General features: G+C 41.4%; 1 protein-coding gene across 1 annotated transcript in view; it reads right to left on the bottom strand.

The window, feature by feature from the left end:
- The window catches only part of KIAA1549 (KIAA1549 ortholog), a 126,497-nt gene that overhangs the window by 45,562 nt on the left and 62,355 nt on the right, over positions 1-18,580 (bottom strand). Inside the window, exons 10-11 of the mRNA XM_061415469.1 lie at positions 10,554-10,731; positions 7,366-7,550 (exon numbers count right to left, since the gene is read on the bottom strand). Of these exons, the coding sequence (XP_061271453.1) occupies positions 7,366-7,550; positions 10,554-10,731 (363 nt within the window). The remainder of the gene's footprint in view (positions 1-7,365; positions 7,551-10,553; positions 10,732-18,580) is intronic.

Here is an 18,580-nt window from a genome sequence, read left to right on the forward strand (position 1 = left end):
AGGTTCACTCCCTGGGTCGGGAAGATCCCCTGGAGGGGGAAATGGCAACACGCTCCAATATTCCTGCCTGGAAAATTTCGTGGACAGAGGAGTCTGGCGGGCTACGGTCCATGGGGTCACAAAGAGTCAGGCACAACTGAACGTGCATACACGCACACACCTTCCTGGGGGCATGTGTTCCTTTTAAAGCAATCAAACTCCAAACAGACAACCTCTGTAGATAATCTTCTGGTTCCTCCTTTCTCAAGAATCCTTCTCCTGCTTTACAGGAGAGGCACATCTCTCATCCATGGGGCTGCTTTTACCCCAGCTACACCTCATTTTAGTTCCATAAGTTTCCTCTAAATGAGAGAGTAACAGATATAATCAATAGTCATCTAATCATAACCATCAAAATCTCCTCTTTTGAAAGTTAGATGATTTGCTTTTATCAAAATTGAAGGAAGAGCCACAGATTGCCTCCTCTAACCAAAGGTCTCTAAAGTGAATATGGGAAAAAATATAGACCGCATTGCCTCCTTGGTACAGTCTGTGTAGCCAGGTCTAGGAACTAAATGCCTGCCCTGATATACTCTTGCTGCTGCTGCTAAGTCACTTCAGTTGTGTCAGACGGCAGCCCACTAGGCACCCCCGTCCCTGGGATTCTCCAGGCAAGAACACTGGAGTGGGTTGCCATTTCCTTCTCCAATGCATGAAAGTGAGAAGTGAAAGTCAAGTCGCTCAGTCATGTCCGACTCTTAGCGAGCCCATGGACTGCAGCCCACCAGGCTCCTCTGCCCATGGGATTTTCCAGGCAAGAATACTGGAGTGGGGTGCCATTGCCTTCTCCGATATACTCTTAGGTTTATATAAGAAACATACGTAAGTGGGAAGCAGCTATATAGTACAGGAAGCTCAGCTCAGTGCTCTGTGATGACCTAGAGAGGTAGGTGGGAGGCTCAAGAGGGAGTAGCTATAGTTACACTTACAGCTGATTCACATTGTTGTAAAACAACATAACACTGTAAAGCAATTATCCTCTAATTAAAAATAAGTTTTTTTAAAAACTGAAAAAAAAAATAAAGATGAAAACCTTGGCAAGAAAAAAAGAAACATATATATACATCATAGGGAAACAAAATTTGCTACCCCAAATGTCTCTTGAGAGTCCCTGGGACAGCAAGGAGATCCAACCAGTCAATCCTGAAGGAAATCAATCCTGAATATTCATTGGAAGGACTGATGCTGAAGCTCCAATACTTTGGCCACCTGATGCGAAGAGTTGACTTATTGAAAAAGACCCTGATGCTAGGAAAGAATGAGGGCAGGAGGAGAAGTGGGCAATAAAGGACAAGATGGATGGCATCATCAACTCAATGGACATGAGTGTGAGCAAGCTCCAGGAGATGGTGAAGACAGGGAAGCCTGGCGTGCTGCAGTCCATGGAGGTGGGGGTGGGGGTGTGTGTCACAAAGCGTCGGACACTACTGAGCGACTGAACAACAATGTCTCTTTGGCAGGTGCATTATTGCAAGATGAAAACAAGCAAGGCCCAAAAGACTCAGGAAAAACTCTGATATTCACCCCCATCTAACTGCCTAAAAAATACAGACAGAGGACCTATTCCAGAAAGAGATTATCACCTTTCCTCTCTGGGCCCCTGTCTCTGCAAGACTCAGCAAGCACTTATTTACCAAACCTTTGCTTTTCCGTCTCCCTGTGAACTGCCTTCCTCCCCTCTACAGTCCCAACTGACTGCCTCTGACACCCTCTCTCATCTTCAGCTGCTGGTGTATTTAAAGTGAGCACTTTGGCCATTGTGGTGCATTATTCATGTCCATACGTGGGTCTCTCCTATGAATCCGTGCTATTGAACCTTTCTGTGATTTCCTCCTGTCAATCTGTCTCAGGTCAATTTAATTTGTAGACCAGCCAGGAGAACCTAGAAAATTCCTTCCTCCCCGACAACGTCAAAATGCTTCATACATGCCAAGGCACCGTACAAATGAGACTGACAGCAATATTTTTGCTGTTGGTCGATGAAAGATCAAGCAGTTGATATAAATAGTCAGTTGAGAGTTCTCAGAGACCAGGTAAAGCTATAGATATAAATTTAGATACAAAATGTTTTAATTCAGCAACGTGACCCATGGTAGACCCCCAATAAATATCTGATGACTGAACAAATTTTAAAAAGGTCACCAAACTTACTGAATTTTGTGGGGAACCAAGAAAAGGGTATCATCATATATGATACTGCAGACATCATAAATGAAATATACATCTGTTACAGCCTTGAAGTCCTGTTGGCTTTGGTTCATTCCAACTAGCATCTTTAAATACATTCATTAGATCCCTGACTTCTCTCAGGCTGGGTGAGTCGCCTCCTCCTATGACAATAGAAATTTGGCAACCAGTCTGTGCTTATACACGAAACAAAGGCCATCTCCACACAGAAGGAAAAAATTAGAGAAAACACTGTTCCCCTCACTTATGGAACTATTAACTCCCTTTGTTTCATCCCTGTTTCCCAGAACACTTTTTCTAGTTTTTCCATGTCTTAAAAAAATCTATAGCGTTAAGTCTGGTGTTTTGTGCTTCCAGCCTTCACATGCAGAAATAAGCATCAATTGGCATTTTATAAAAGAGCCAAGATTCATGAGCACTTTCAATATTCCTATTAGGACCCAGTTTTTCTAAGGAAAGACAGCTCTTTTGTTCCTTCTTTAATGTATCACAGAGGGGACAACCCCACTGTCTGTGTCTCATTGGAATACGTTGCTGACAAGTTGGGGTGGGCTGGTACGGCAGGTCAGCCAAGTAACAGGAGAGACGCCAGATGAATTTTAAAATGTGTGAGCCATAAATATAATACGACCCAGATGGAACAACGCAGAGTGAAGGCCCCAGGACTCGGGTTAGCCTGAGCCCCCTTAGGAAGGAGCAGTTGAGATGACAAGGGAAACAGCAGAGCTGATCCCCAAAGTGGCTGAACAAAAACGCACCACCTCCAAGAGAGCGCCATTGTTTCAGCGCTTGCTATTGGATAGATGTGGTCGGTGAAAAGCCACCACGGTCACCGTGCTGTTTCCATTGAAGAGGTGAAGACAAGGCAAGCCTTCTGCCACTCCAGGTCTCCACTGCAGCCCAGTGTGGGGCCGTAGCTCATCCCAAGGTCTAGGATGTGGGCAAGCAGCTCTCCAAGATCCTCCCACCCCCAGGCCCCAGCAAGTCCTGGTCAGCTGACCAAGGGCACCCTGGAACCACCAACACTTTAGGTGTTAGCACGATCCTTGCAGAGAAAGGATGAGATGAACTCTGTTCAGATGGAAGAAACTCTTCCCGCTTCACTTCAACCCGCTGATCACACTGCCCTCTTTAGGGACTGTTTCAAACATCAGTGTGTCCAGGGGATTCCCTGGAGGCCCCATGGTTAAGAATCTGCCTTCCAATGCAGGGGACATGGGTTCGATCCTTGGTCAGGGAACTAAGATCCCCTATGCTCGGGGTGACTAAGCCCATGCAGCACTGTAACTACTGAGCCCATGAGCTCTAGAGCCTGGGTACCACAACAGGAGAAGCTCCCACTGGAACTAGAGAAAGCCTGGGAGCCACAACAAAGAGCCCACGCACACACCAAAAGACCCAATGCAACTAAATTTAAAAACAAAAACAAATCAATATGTCCAAGCTACTCTCCCCGCTGAGAACCCCTCAGTGCTCCCTCAAGCTGACAGCATCGCCTCCACCCCTTGACACATCCCATAAACCCTCCAAGCCTGGCTCCTGCCTACACTTGTCACCTCAGTGTTGGCTGTGCCCTTCGTTCCATTCACCTTCGCCCCATCCTTCCTGCCGTCCACACCTGCCCTACCCCACCGCCTGGGCCCACTTCTTCTGGCTTCCCCTCCTCAACCTCCAAGCTTCAGCCCCTTATCTGAGCTGCCACAGAGCCCTGGACAGACACGCTGCTGTGTGTCAGCTTTGAGCCACTTCCTCCCTCACGAAAGCCCTCGAAGGCAGGATGGTTTAGGTAGTTTAGTCGCTAAGTCGTGTCCAACTCTTGCAACCCCGTGGACTGTACCCTGCCAGGCTCCTCTGTCCATGGAATTTTCCAGGCAAGGATACTGGAGTGGATTGCCATTTCCTTCTTCAGGGGATCTTCCTGACCCAGGAATCGAACCCAGGTCTCCTGCATTGCAGGTAGATTCTTTACCGACTGAGCTACAAGGGAAGCCCCTTGAAGGCTGGGACCACATGTTATCTGTGCTTGTCACCCAGCCCGACCTTGCTTGGCTGAGAGCAAAGGCTCGGCATTTGGTGAATGAACACGTGGCGTCTGAGGCAGCCCCATCCAGCTGCCCACGGTGCCCGTGAGCCAGGAACCAGGTCCCAGGCCAACCATGGGGTATGGACTGTCCCCATCAGAGGGAACAAGTTTTCACCAAGCAGGCAACATCTAAGCCAATGGCGTTCATGTCTTTAAATAGAACCTCAACAGGGCGAGGCGGGTCCAAGCTATAATTTTACTGGTAGCAGTAAAAAGTGATGCCTTTGGGCTACAGATTAAAGAGAATACAGATAAAAAGAAAGACATGCATTAGGGTTTTTGTTTTTGTTTTTTTATCATTCAAAATTTTAAAAGACTCTGCCTCAAAATAGGACTGAATGGCTTCTCTCTCTTATCATATTTCAAAACTAATCTACTCCCAGACAATAGGAAGAGGTTTCCTTCTGGTTACAAGAAGAAAGGGGTGTGGATTTGGGGTCAGCAGATTTATTGTTTCCAGATGTTTGCAGCTCTGGGATTTGCTAAAAGATTTCAGAGAATAGCAGTGAAGCAGCATCAGGGGGCGGGGTGAGCAGAGCAGAGAGAGAAATCAGAGCCACACAAGAAGGAAAAAGAGCCTCTGCTCTTTTGAGTCACAGGGAAGACAGCATCTTTGCAAAGTGCCCTGAAGAATAGGCTAGAGGCACTTTACTACTGTCAGATAATCTTAGAAGAAACACTTATGAAGCAGAGATGCTTGTTTTTGAACTAAATGGATATCATCATTTTCTTATTAAAAAAACATGACAAGATCCAAATGACGGGCTCTTATGCCAGCAAAACAAAGACCCTGCTATGCTCCTAACCAAGTCAAGGACACCTGTTCTCTTGGGGAATCCTTGGTACAAAAAACCCTTCCTGAAAAGATGCTGTAAAAGTGAATACGCCAATCCATGCAGCACCTGCAGAAGAATACAACTCCAAAGGCACAAAGTTCTATTGGAAACTGCTTATTTGAGGTATAGCAGCATCAGTGGTTAGAATATTTCGGAATAGTCCGTTGTGAACTTCAGGGATGTAGTTCTCTTGACAGTTTACTGAAGTGAGAGACAATGGATGGGTTTCCACAGGAGTGTTTATGTGAGGAAGCACAGCACAGTACAGACCCAAATACAGAACCATCCACACTGCGAAATCTCTCTGTAACAGTGCTCTTTCACCAGAGCCCGAAACATTTCCAAACCAATTGCTGATGTCATCATGGTGAAAGTTACATGATGAATCATCAAGGACTCTACCCCCCAGGTTTTTTCCATGCTATTCACCAGTCTGACAACAAAACAACCTTAGCAGACTATGTCAATAATAAATGAAGATGGGTAATAAATATAACCTTAATGTATAAACTGCTTCCAAAATGCTGGATAACCATAAGCTTGCAATTTAATCAAGACTTTGCATTTCTTAGTTAAATCATAAGAAGAATGCTCTTCATTTACTTTTACAAGCAAAATGAATTTTAAATACTTTTTTCATCCATCAGAACTTCCCTGATGGTCTAGTGATTAAGACTCCACACTTTCGATGCAGGGAATGTGGGTTCAATCCCTGGTCTGGGAATTAAGATCCCATATGCTGCACAGTGTGGCCAAAGAAACAACCCCCAAAATGGCTTTAAATAGTGCTGAATTAATTTGGGCTTCCCTGGTGGCTCAGCAGGTAAAGAATCCACCTACAATGCAGGAGACCTGGGTTTGATCCCTGTGTTGGGAAGATCCCCTGGAAAAGGGAAAGACTACCCACTCCAGTATTCTGGCCTAGACTGTATAGTCCATGGGGTTGCAAAGAGTTGGACGTGACTTTCACCTTCACTTTTTTCATCCATCAGGTCTAGGTTTATTATATACAGGATTTTTTATACCCAGAAAATCAGAGTAAAATTAGAAGGCTAATAGGGTGATCCTTTATTTCCTGTTCCTCTGCCTCTTGCTTGCTTTTCCTCACCAAACTCTTAGAGTCCATTGAGTCCTCTAAATGTGTGACCCATAGTGGATACATGTTATCAGAGCCAGCAACCACCACTTCTCATGCCCTGGGTGAGGCTACAGGTGTGCTGAGCTCAGGGTTTGCACCTAACCAGCTCTTCTCTTACTTGGCATGTTCATGCTTCACCGGAGGAGCCAGATACTGACCAAGATGCTGTGTCTTTGCTCTGAAACTTATATGTGACAAATACTGCAGACACTGTTGAAACATAAGCATGAGAAGGGAACTGCTATTATAAAAACTAAAATCTGCTATTATAAATTTCCAAGGAATGCCTTGGAAAGACATGGAAAAGGAGCTACTAATAAAGAAAGAAAGAAACTGCTGGCAAATCAGGTGTAAGTTAATTAACTCTAAAAGACTGCAGAGTAGGGCTGGGTAGGGGGGATATGGAAAAAAAAAAATAGAAAATTTTGTACTCAGGTTGTTTTGTTCTTCCCTAAAGTATCCCAAGCTGGAAACTGCAGCTGATGCATTTTGTGTGTTGTTAACAAGAAAGACCACACAGAATTCCTTCTGGTTGACTAGTACTCCAAATTTTTTTTGAAGATTGTCAAATAAAGACTCATTATGTACATACACACACACACACGCATATATAAAGTCAAAATGAAAAAGGCATATAAATGATTAAATGCTCTTGATCAAGGTGGGTAAGTAAGCTTGCAATAAGGTAGACAGAAAATAAAGGAGCCGCCCGGCAGGGCTGTAGATCAAAGAAAAGCTTCCTTGGTTCTTGTTCTCTGAATGTGTCCAGGGTTAAAATAGATTGGAATTCATGCACAGAATGGATATGATTTTGTAACTGAATATCTCAAAAATAAAATTACAGTGGAACTCAGAGCCCACAGCATTGCTGAGCCTTTACACAGCTTCTTTGGGCAGGTATTGAACACTACAGAAGACCTGGGTCTCAGCAAACAAGCATGGAAGTAAAGGGACACCACCACTAGGGCCAGATTTCCTGACCAGCTCCTCTCCCTGTCCTTCAATACCAGGAATCTGAGCTCGCCCCATCCCAGCCCACAAGATGCTCATATGAATGTGGGGGTGGGGGGGCCGCCCCTTACCTTCTGACGCTGCTGAACGCTGGCCACGGTGTCGGGCTGAAAGTCCAGCTTGTCCGTGCGGCAGAGCTTCCAGTACAGGATGATGACGATCACCAGCACCACCAGCGCCGGCACGACCACACCCACGATGACCCAGAGGTTGCTGCTCTGGGCCTCAGGGGACGGCCTCTTCACCCTGTCCACAGCTGCACACGAGAAAGCAAGGTCTCCCAGTGAGTCCTCTGCACTCCTTTACTGGGCAGTGAACGCCCCCTCTACTAGCAGAAACCCTCCCACGTCATTTCAGCTCAAGACAACTGGGGAGGGATGATGACCCCCTGAAGACAAAAAACGGGACGCAGTAAACACAACCCAGGATGTTCCAGCTACAACACAGCAAGGACCACAGTGACATACGTGACACGTCTAAAGGAAAATTCAACGGCCAAGTGAGGTTGATTCCAGGTCTCCTGATATCCAGTTTATTCTCCTGATGTCCAGCTTATTCTACCAGGTCCCTCCCTAAATTCTCGCTGCAGGAAGATTTCTAATCCTCACCAAAAATCAGAAATCCCAGGAAGGGGTCTGTGAGCACTGTCTTCATCTGTGTCTCTCTCTAAGCCCTTGAAATAGGACTTTGCAATTGAAACTGCTTTACTTAAGGTACAGTTGTCAATTTTACAATTACATTAAAATATTTAAGATGTTTTTTTTAATGTGGATCATCTTTAAAGTCTTTATTGAATTTGTTACAATATTGCTTCTGTTCTATGTTTTGGCTTGTTGGCATGTGGGATCTTAGGTCCCTAACCAGGGATCAAACTCACACTCTCTGCACTGGAAAGTAAAGTCTTAACCACTGGGCTGTCAAGGAAGTCCCCTCAACTAACATTCTGAATCCTCCACCCTCCGCCCCTCTACCTCCCACTGCCCCCCCGCCCGCCTCCATCTTCCACGGCCTTGCACGATCATGCTGCCATTACTCTGTCCTCCTCAACTTCCTTCATGGGCTCCTCCCCCTAACCCACCCCCCCAGCACTGGGCCCTCATGCTCTTCATTTTGTATTCCTCCTCTTGCAAGATTCAGCTCTTCTTAAAAGCTCAACTCTTTTCGGTCCTTTTAAAGCTCAGGTTCCAATTACCAGGCTCTGGAAACCAAAACACCCCCTCCCCTCTGCCCAGCTCCCTCATCCATTACGGTCACTTCACAACAACCTCTCCATGACGATGGTGGAACCCCCTTGTCTAAGTTCTTTTGTCCTTGGATGTCTTTGTCTTATAAACAGTACTGTGCTATTCTTTCATGATGCATGTTATTACATAAATGTATCATCTTGATACACAATACCACTTCGCTCATTAATATGGTCATGACTATGCTTTGTCTGTTCAAACACAACCTCAGTCTTCCTGGGCAGGGACTAAGTTTTATACTTTTTTCATATCCTGTAATGGTTAACACATGCTAGGGGATCAGAATGTTTTCACTCGAAAATGTAACATAAAAAAAGATGCTTAGTGCTGGTTTAAGTCTGGATTTAGGCCCCTGAGTGACCAGGGAGGGGAGGAAGCCCTCTAAAGCACGTGCACTCTGAAAGAAGCACAAATTACAAAGCAAAGACTGCAGGAAATGGGGAAAGTGACAGGGTGTTAATATTTTGCATCTTTTAGTTTTCCATGAATATAGTTTGTACATGTAGTTTATTTTGCATGAAAACAACTGACAATACTGGAGTTACACAACCAAACTGAGGAGCTGGGACAACTAGAGACTCTTCTTAGTTCTAACCTAGTAAAACCCTGTGACTCATCAAAATGAGGGCCTGACACGGGGTCCACAGCTATTTTGGGGGCTGGCTCTAGTCTTGGCTGAGGCTTCCAATCCCAGGACTGCTACCCCTGTGGTCTTCAGCACAAAAATGAGCCAAAGAGAGGTGCAAGAGCAGATGGAAGTAGTCTTGAAAAGTGCCCAGAGCCTACTGCAATGCATCGTTTCTAAAAAAGTGAGTGCTCAGCTGGAGTGGGGCACCCATCCAACAGTTAGAAATACCGTCTATGAAGAAATGCAAGTAAGTGTTTCACTATTTTTTCTGGCTGCTTTGAAACAGAACACACCAATATATAATCATCTCTCAAATATACAAACACAAACCACCAGTGGTTAATTGCTTCAACTCTCCCATGATCACCTATAAAATGGAGCAAGTGTGCCCGCTGGCCCTCATCTTTGTTAGTTTCCAAGGACAGCTCTTTTTACAAAGAACATTCTATTATTGAGGATCATTTCAAAGCTGTCATTTTTTAAGAACTGCCTTCATCGCTGAAATTTGGGGGGAGATTTTCAACACTCTGATGCTAAATTCCTTCTAAACATTTAGTTATCCCTTTACTGTTGGGAGGAAATATCTCTGGGCTCTTACGAGGATTGCTCCTAGAAATACAAAGGAGAAACACCCACATTAAAATAGTAGTCTGATTCAGAAAGTCATATTTAGAAAAACATACTCTTTCATGTCTCTCCTTTTCTTACTTTTAAATAACCAAAATCTGTGAGTTGGGGGGAAAAAAGGCATTGAGAATAGCCATCGTAGTGGAGGCGGGGGGCAGCAGGAGCCTAGACTCTTCCAGCAATAATAAAGAGATATCAAAACACCCCTAAATTATGAGTGGTGTTAAGGACAGGGTGGGAGAGAAACAGGATTGAAAAGGGTAAGGATCAAGGACTTCTTTGTGTTATAAGACCCAGGAGGAAGCCAATAAATTCAGAAGGTACCTCCCAGCTTCCTGTTTGACTCACTGTCCCCACCCCAACATTCAAAATGTGACATATAAGATTTTGGAATAAATACAGGGAAAACACATTATTTTACCTAGGATAAATTTTTTTTTAGTACAGGAAGAAGGGAAAAATATTAGGGTTAACTTAAGCTACTAAAACTCACTACAACACTATGAATATAAAATGCTGGGTAGGAAAATGAACAGTGAATGCTACAACTACATGCAACTGAAATAAAGAAGGTCCTGGCAAATTAATTTTAATGACTGGCCTCTTATATAAGTGACACCTAATAATAAAGGTATAAGACATAAATCTACTATGCACACATAAGAAAGCTTTAAATTCAGAGATTATCATCAGAGAAAGACTGGCTTTTGACCCCAGCTCAGCACAGATGACTATGAGAGGCCAAGCCTCACGCACTCACGTTGGGCAACAGCGCCTTGAATTCGGTAACCCAAGATGATGGCTGCTCTCTGGATGTCTATCTTGTTAATCAGATCTGAAGACTTGACTGCACTGAGTCTCTCTCCATCTTGATCCTCCACAAAGTAGATGAGCTGCACAGGATTGTCATCTCCCTCGAGCCTTGACACATTTACCACCTGAAAGATAACAGAAACCATTAGCATTTTAGAAGCTCACATTTCCAGATGCCCTTTCTTGGGAGCACTCAACCTTGACTGTGTTACCCAGGATTTATTCCTCCTATCCTCCTAATAAGGTCATTACACCACTCCAGATCCCAGAATCCCCAAGACGCTCTCTTGATGAGAAGAAAAACAGTTAAAATGAAAGCTCCTCTCTGCAGAATAATAAGTGTGCTTTGTTTTGCTCAAAGTCTTCTTTGAGATAAAACAGCAAGGAGGGCACATAGAATACACCAAGTCCAGTCTAGAACTGCTATCAACCAGCTCCAACAGGTCACGGGAGAGTACTGTTGTCCTCCCAACACCCCTGGTTCTCTGAAACTATTAGTGGTTCTAGCCAATCCTTTCTCAAATCTACTAGCATTTTCTCCCTGTTCTTCTAGGGCAGAGTTTCTCAACCTTGGCACCATTGCCATTTTTGATCCAGATAATTCTTTGATGTGGGACTACCCCAAGTATCATAGGATGTTTAGCAGCATCTCTGCCCTCAACTCACTAAAGGCTGGTAGCAAAAGCCATGTCCTTCCTCACCAGCTGCGAAAACCAAAAATGTTTCCAAACATTGCCAAATGTACCCTGGGGGGGCAAAATCATCCCCTGTTGAGAACCACTGCTCTTGCAATAATAAATCTCATTAATTTTTTAATATCCCACTCCCAACAAGAGATAGATCATCCAGACAAGAATCAATAAACAGCAGATTTGAAAATGCTGCAGACCAAATGAACCGAACAAACATACATAGAACATTCCATCTAATACAACACAATATACATTCTTCTCAAGTACACACGGAACATTTTCTAGTGCACATCATATGTTAGGCCATAAAACAAGTTTCAAGGAAGACATGAGTTTCAGCATGTTGGTGATGGACAGGGAAGCCTGGCATGCTGCAGTCCAAGGGATCACAAAGAGTTGGACACGACTGAGTGACTGAATTGAACTGAACTGAACCAATAAAAAGAGACAGGACTCAAAAACTATAAGTGAAAGAGAAGACATTACATTAGATACCACAGAAACGTAACGGATCAAAAGAGACTACTGTGAACAATTATATGCCTACAGATTTGACAACCTAGAAGACATGGGTAAATTCCTAGAAACATACAACCTACCAAGACAGGACCATGATGAAACAGAAAATCTATTCAGACCAATAATGAGTAAGGAAATTAAATCAGTAATCACAAACGTCCCAGCCAAAAAAAAAAAAAAAAGCCCAGAACTAGATGATTTCACTGATGAATTCTATCAAATATTTAAAGCAAAATTAATGCCAAACCTCAAAATTTTCCAAAAAATTAAAGAGGAGGAAGCATTCTCAAATTGATTGTATAAGACTAACATTATCTTAATACCAAAGCCAGGTATAGACACTACAAGAAAAGAAAACTGCAGACCAATATCTCTAAGAAACACAAATGTAAGACTTTTAACAGTCTTAGCACACCAAATTCAACAATAAATCATACAATCATATCAACAGATACAAAAAAAAGCATCTGACAAAACTCAACATCTGTTTTTGATAAAAACTCTCAACAAATTGAATACAGAAGAAACATATCTCTATATAGAAAAAATCACATATGACAAATCCACAGCTAACACTGTGCTCAATGGTGAAAGGTTGAAAGCTTTTCTTTTATGATCAGGAATAAGATGAGATTCTCCACTCTCACTACCCCTGTTCAACACAATACTAGAAATCCTAGCTGGAACAATCAGGCAAGAAAAATAAATAAAAGGCACTCAAATTGAAAAGGAAGAAATAAACCTGTCTTTGTAGGTGACATGATATTATATATAGAAAACCCTAAAGACTCTACAAAAAAAAAAAAAAACCTAGTGGAATGACTAAGTAAATTCAGTAAAGTTGCAAGATATAAAATAAACATACAAAAATCCATTGTATTTCTATACACTAATAACAAAATACCTGAAAAAGAAACAAACAGTCCCATTCAAAATAGCATCAAAAATAATCAACTATTTAGGAATAAATTTAACCAAGGAGGTAAAGATCTGTATACTGAAATCTATAAGACACTGAAGAAAGAAACCGAAGAATACACAAATAAATGGAAATATATCCCATATTCATGGATCAAAAGAATACTGTTAAAATGGCCATACTATCCAAAGATATCTATAGATTTAATGCAGTCCCTACCAAAATTCCAATGGCATTTTTACAGAAATAAAACAACAATCCTAAAATTCATATGGAACCACAAAAGACCCTGGTGACAAAAAAGCCAAGAATACTCAATGGGGAAAAGAAAGTCTTTTCAATAAACGGAGTTGGGAAAACTGGATATTCACATCAAAAACATTGAAACTGGACACCATCTTATACACAAAAATTAACTCTAAATGGAAACACCTGAAACCACAAAACTCCTACATGAAAACATATGACAAAAGTTCTGTCATTGGTCTTGGCAATGGTTTTTGGATAAGACATTCAAAGCACAAGCAACAAAGCAAAAATAAATAAATGGGACTACATGTTAACAAAAAAGCCTCTATACAGCAAAATAAGCAACAAAATGAAGAGGCAATCTATGAAATGGGATAAAATATTTGCAAATCATGTATTCGATAAGGGGTTAATATTCAAAATATATTAAGGAACTGATAAAATTCAATAGCAAAAAAAAAAAACCTGATTAACAAACAAGCATCAGTTCAGTTCAGTTCAGTTCACTCAGTCGTGTCCGACTCTGCGACCCCATGGACTGCAGCAAGCCAGGCTTCCCTCACCAACTCCTGGAGCTTGCTCAAACTTATGTCCATCAAGTCAGAGATGCCATCCAACTATCTCATCATTTGTTGCCCTCTTCTCCTCCTGCCTTCAATCTTTCCCAGCATCAGGGTCTTTTCCAGTGAGTTAGTTCTTCACATCAGGTGGCCAAAGTATTAGAGCTTCAGCTTCAGCATCAATCCTTCCAATGAATATTCAGGACTGATTTCCTTTAGGATTGAATGGTTTGATCTCCTTGCAGTACAAGGCACTCAAGAATCTTCTCCAACACCATAGTTCAAAAGCATAAATTCTTTGGCACTCAGCTTTCTTTGGAAAAAAAAAAAAAAACATAGCTTTGACTACACAGACCTTTGTCAGCAAAGTGTTGTCTCTGCTTTTTAATACACTGTCTAGCATCAGGGTCTTTTCCAATGAGTCAGTTCTTCACATCAGGTGGCCAAAGTATTAGAGCTTCAGCATCAGTTTTTCCATTGAACATTTCAGGCTTGATTTCGTCTAGGATTGACTGGCTTGACCTCCTTGCTGTCCAAAGGACTCTTAAGAGTCTTCTCCAACACCACAGTTCTAAAGCATCAATTCTTTGGTGCTCAGCTTTCTTTATGGTCCAATTCTCACATCCATACATGAACACTGGAAAAACCATAGCTTTGACTAGATGGACCTTTGTTGGCAAAGTAATGTCTCTGCTTTATAATATGCTGTCCAGGTTGGTCATATTTTTTCTTCCAAGGAGCAAGTGTCTTTTAATTTCATGGCTGCAGTCACCATCTGCAGTGATTTTGGAGCCCAAGAAAATAAAGTCTGTCACTGTTTCCATTGTTTCCCCATCTATTTGCCATGAAGTGATAGGACTGGATGCCATGATCTTAATTTTTTGAGTGCTGAGTTTTATGCCAGCTTTTTGACTCTCCTCTTTCACTTTCATCATGAGGCTCTTTAGTTTCTCTTCGCTTTCTGCCATCAGGGTGCTGTCATCTCCATATCTGAGGTTACTGATATTTCTCCCAGCAATCTTAACTCCAGCTTGTGCTTCATCCAGTCTGGCATTTTGCATGATGTACTTCGCATATAAGTTAAATAAGCCAGGTGACAATATACAGCCTTGACATATTCTTTTCCCTATTTGGAACCAGTCTGTTGTTCCATGTCCAGTTCTAACTGTTGCTTTTTGACCTGCATAGATTTCTCAGGAAGCAGATAAGGTGGTCTGTATTCCCATCTCTTGAAGAATTTTCCATAATTTGCTGTGATCCACACAAAGGGTTTAGCAAAGTCAATGAAGCAGAAGTAGATACTTTTCTGGAATTCTCTTGCTTTTGCGATGATCCAACGGATGTAGGCAATTTGATCTCTTGTTCCTCTGCCTTTTCTAAATCCAGCTTGAACATCTGGAAGTTCACAATTCACATACTGTTGTGAATTCACAATTCACTGGCTTGGAGAATTTTGAGCATTACTTTACTAGCGTGTGAGGTGAGTCCAACTGTGCAATAAATAATTTGAGCATTCTTTGGCACTGCCTTTCTTTGGGACTGGAATGAAAACTGACCTTTTCCAGTCCTGTTTTTCAGCCACTGTTGAGTCTTCCAAATTTGCTGGTGTGTTGAATGCAGCACTTTCACAGCATCATCTTTCAGGATTTGAAATAGCTCCACTGGAATCCCATCACCTCCACTAGTTTTGTTCATAGTGATGCTTCCTAAGGCCCATTTGACTTCACACTCCAGGATGTGTAGCTCTAGGTTGAGTGATCACACTATCATGGTTATCTGGGTCATTAAGATCTTTTTTGTATAGTTCTGTGTATTCTTGCCACGTCTTCTTAATATCTTCTGCTTCTGTTAGGTCCATATCATTTCTGTCCTTTATTGTGCCCATCATTGCATGAAATGTTCCCTTGGTATCTCCCTTGGAAACAAATGGGCATAGGATCTGAATAGATATTTTTCCGAAGATACACAAATGGCCAAGGGGTTCATGAAAAGGAACTCAATATCACTAATTATCATGGAAATGCAAATCAAAACCACAGTGAGATATCACCTCACATCTATTAGAATGACTTATCAAAAGCATAGGAGATAAATGCTAGTGAGGATGTAGAGAAAAGGGAACCTTTGTGCACTACTGGTGGGAATGTAAGTTTGTATAGCCACCATGGAAAATAGTGTGGAGGCTCCTCAAAAATTTAAAACTAGAACCAGTATATGATCCAGGAGCTCCACTTTGGAGTACATATCCAAAGTAAATGAAATCACTGTCTTTGAAAAGATATCTGCACCCCAAGTTCACTATATTCAACAGGCAGGACATGGAAGCAACCTAAGTGTCCATCTATGGGCAAATGGATAAAGAAAATGGGACATGATACACACACATGTATGTACACACACAATGGAATATTACTTATCCAAAAGAAGCAGAAAATCCCATCATTTGCAACTATATGGGATGAACCTTGAATGCATTACGCTAAGTGAAGTAAGTCCGACAAATACTGTATTATCTCACACTTGTGGAATCTAAAAAAGTCAAACTCATGGAAAAGTAGATTGGTGATTGCAAGTGTGGAGGGGAAGAGAAATGGGGTGATGGTGGTCAGAGAGGGTACACTTCTAGTCATCAAGTTCTAGGGATCTAATGTATAGCATGGTGACTACAGTTAATAACATTGTACTGCATACTTGCTGCTAAGAGAACAGACCTTAAAAGTTCTCACCACACACACACAAAAATATGTGAGCCATGGATGTGCTAACTAATCTTACATTAGTAACTGTTTCACAATGTATATATAAATCAATGGAGAAGGACATGGCAACCCACTCCAGTATTCTTGCCTGAGAAATCCCATGGATAGAGGAGCCCCCTGCAGTCCATGAGGTCACAAAATAGTTGGATGTGACTTACCAAGTAAACAACGTGCATAAAGCATATCATCATACTGTACACTTTAAATTCACACAATGGTATAAGTCAGTTACTTCACAATCAAGTTGGAAAAAATCTCATAAATTCATTATCTGCTGGGTCAAACAATACTTTGATTTGTCCCCAAATTTGTATCTCTCTGGTGTTAACAGGGAAGTCCTGTTACATCAGTACTTCAGAATCTAGGACACTTGATATATCACAGTTTTGCATAAATATAGCTTTCTATTTTGTTTCTATTTCTCTTAGTAATATGCAACAACTTTATGGCCCCTTCAGACTCCAGCAAAATAGTGGACTGACATTCTGAGAGAATGATCAACGGTAACCCCAAGCCCTCTATTTTAGACACATAATTTGAATGTTTGGTCTCTACATTTGCCATTGGCAAAACGTAGCTGCTACTTTTCTAGCCACAATACAGAACTGTAATAGTGCCCTGTGCTCTGGACATGGCTGTTGGCCTCTTTCTTCACCACTGGAAACTTCTGGCAAACTTTGGGCTGCTATTTCATGATTTCATTGTGAACGCCTACTTCCAGATCATGTATAAAGATCCTTAACATAGGTCCAAACTCCCATCCCTGGAGAACCTATTCTTTATACCTCTCATCTTAAGAATGGCTCACCTGTTCAGCCCTTCATTTGCTGTTTCTAGGCTAGTTCCTTGACCACTTCTGCTCCCTAACCACCTACTTCCTCCCCCAGAACTGTGCTGTAGTAGCTGATTTTCATTAGCCTTTAGGATGGAATACTACAAAGGGCTACTGAAACACAATAGATTATATCCCCCTGCCTGTCTACCTACGTGCCTATTTATTCCATTTTAAAGTTTGGATAAGTTTTAGAAATGCTTCTTCTTGCAGAAACCATTCACCTAAATATCCAGTGACATCTACCTTGATTAAAAATTCTACATGCTTCTCTAATCTGAAAGTAACAGTCTGTAAAATCTAATCCCAACATCCTTTCTAGATGACTTCTTATCAGATTCATATCTGAAATCCATAAAACCAGGCTGTGACAGTCATCATTTGGGGCAACACTTTCTATTTTATTTTAAAAAAATATTTTCTGATTAAAATCACATATTCAACCATACAAATTATATGCTCATTGGAGAAATTTTGAAGAACAAGAAAAATAAGGATAAAGAATATAACAAAAATCACCTGAAACTCAATCAACCAAAGAAAATCATTGCAAATATTTTGGCATATTCCCTGTCACTTTTTTCATAATATGTACATTAATATTTGGATTACATTGCATATATTCATTTGTAGCCTCTTTTTACTTGAGCTTTTTTCTATATTTCCTCACTAATTAAAAAAAAATGATAATGGGACATTCTAACATAAAGATTTCACTACTGTTTATTTGCCCATTCTCTAATTGCTGGACTTTGAGTTTGTTTTAATATTTTCACTTTTACACATTATGTTTTTTTTTTTAATTTTAACACCAAAAATACTTTGTGTTGAGGTATAGCAGATTAACAACATGGTGGTAGTTTCAGGTGAAAAGGCACTAAACCATACATATAAAACATGAATCCATTCTCTCCCAAACTCCCCTCCCATCCAGGCTGGCACATAACACTGAGGAGAGTTTCATGTGCTATACAATAGGGTCTTTACACATTATGTTTTTTTTCTTTTTTTTTTTAATTAAATTTATTTATTTGCTTTATAATATTGCGTTGGTTTCTGCCACACATCAACATGAATCAGCCACAGCATTATGTTTTGATGAAAAGTCCTGGTTGTACATAAATCCTTGCCTACGTCTCCATGTTTGGTCACTCTAAAGTGGAAGACATGGAGGGTATGTTTTCTAAGCAATTTATTAGATGGCACCATTAGCCCAGGATGACTTGGTTAACTTTCACAGATTCCACATTTCTATCTTAGGGAACTTACACAACTAATAAAGCATATCATTATGGAATTTTATGGTCCTCTACAGCTATTTTATGTGCATAAATTAACCTCTACCCAGACCTTGAGCTCTAAGAAGCCAAGGCTGCCAAATAAGGCAAGGCTTTTTATGTTCATTTTTATTCTTAGTATTATAGTTATTTGTTTAATATTGCTC

The sequence above is a fragment of the Bos javanicus genome, chromosome 4, assembly GCF_032452875.1.
Source record: "Bos javanicus breed banteng chromosome 4, ARS-OSU_banteng_1.0, whole genome shotgun sequence".
NCBI classification, from domain to species: Eukaryota; Metazoa; Chordata; class Mammalia; order Artiodactyla; family Bovidae; genus Bos; species Bos javanicus.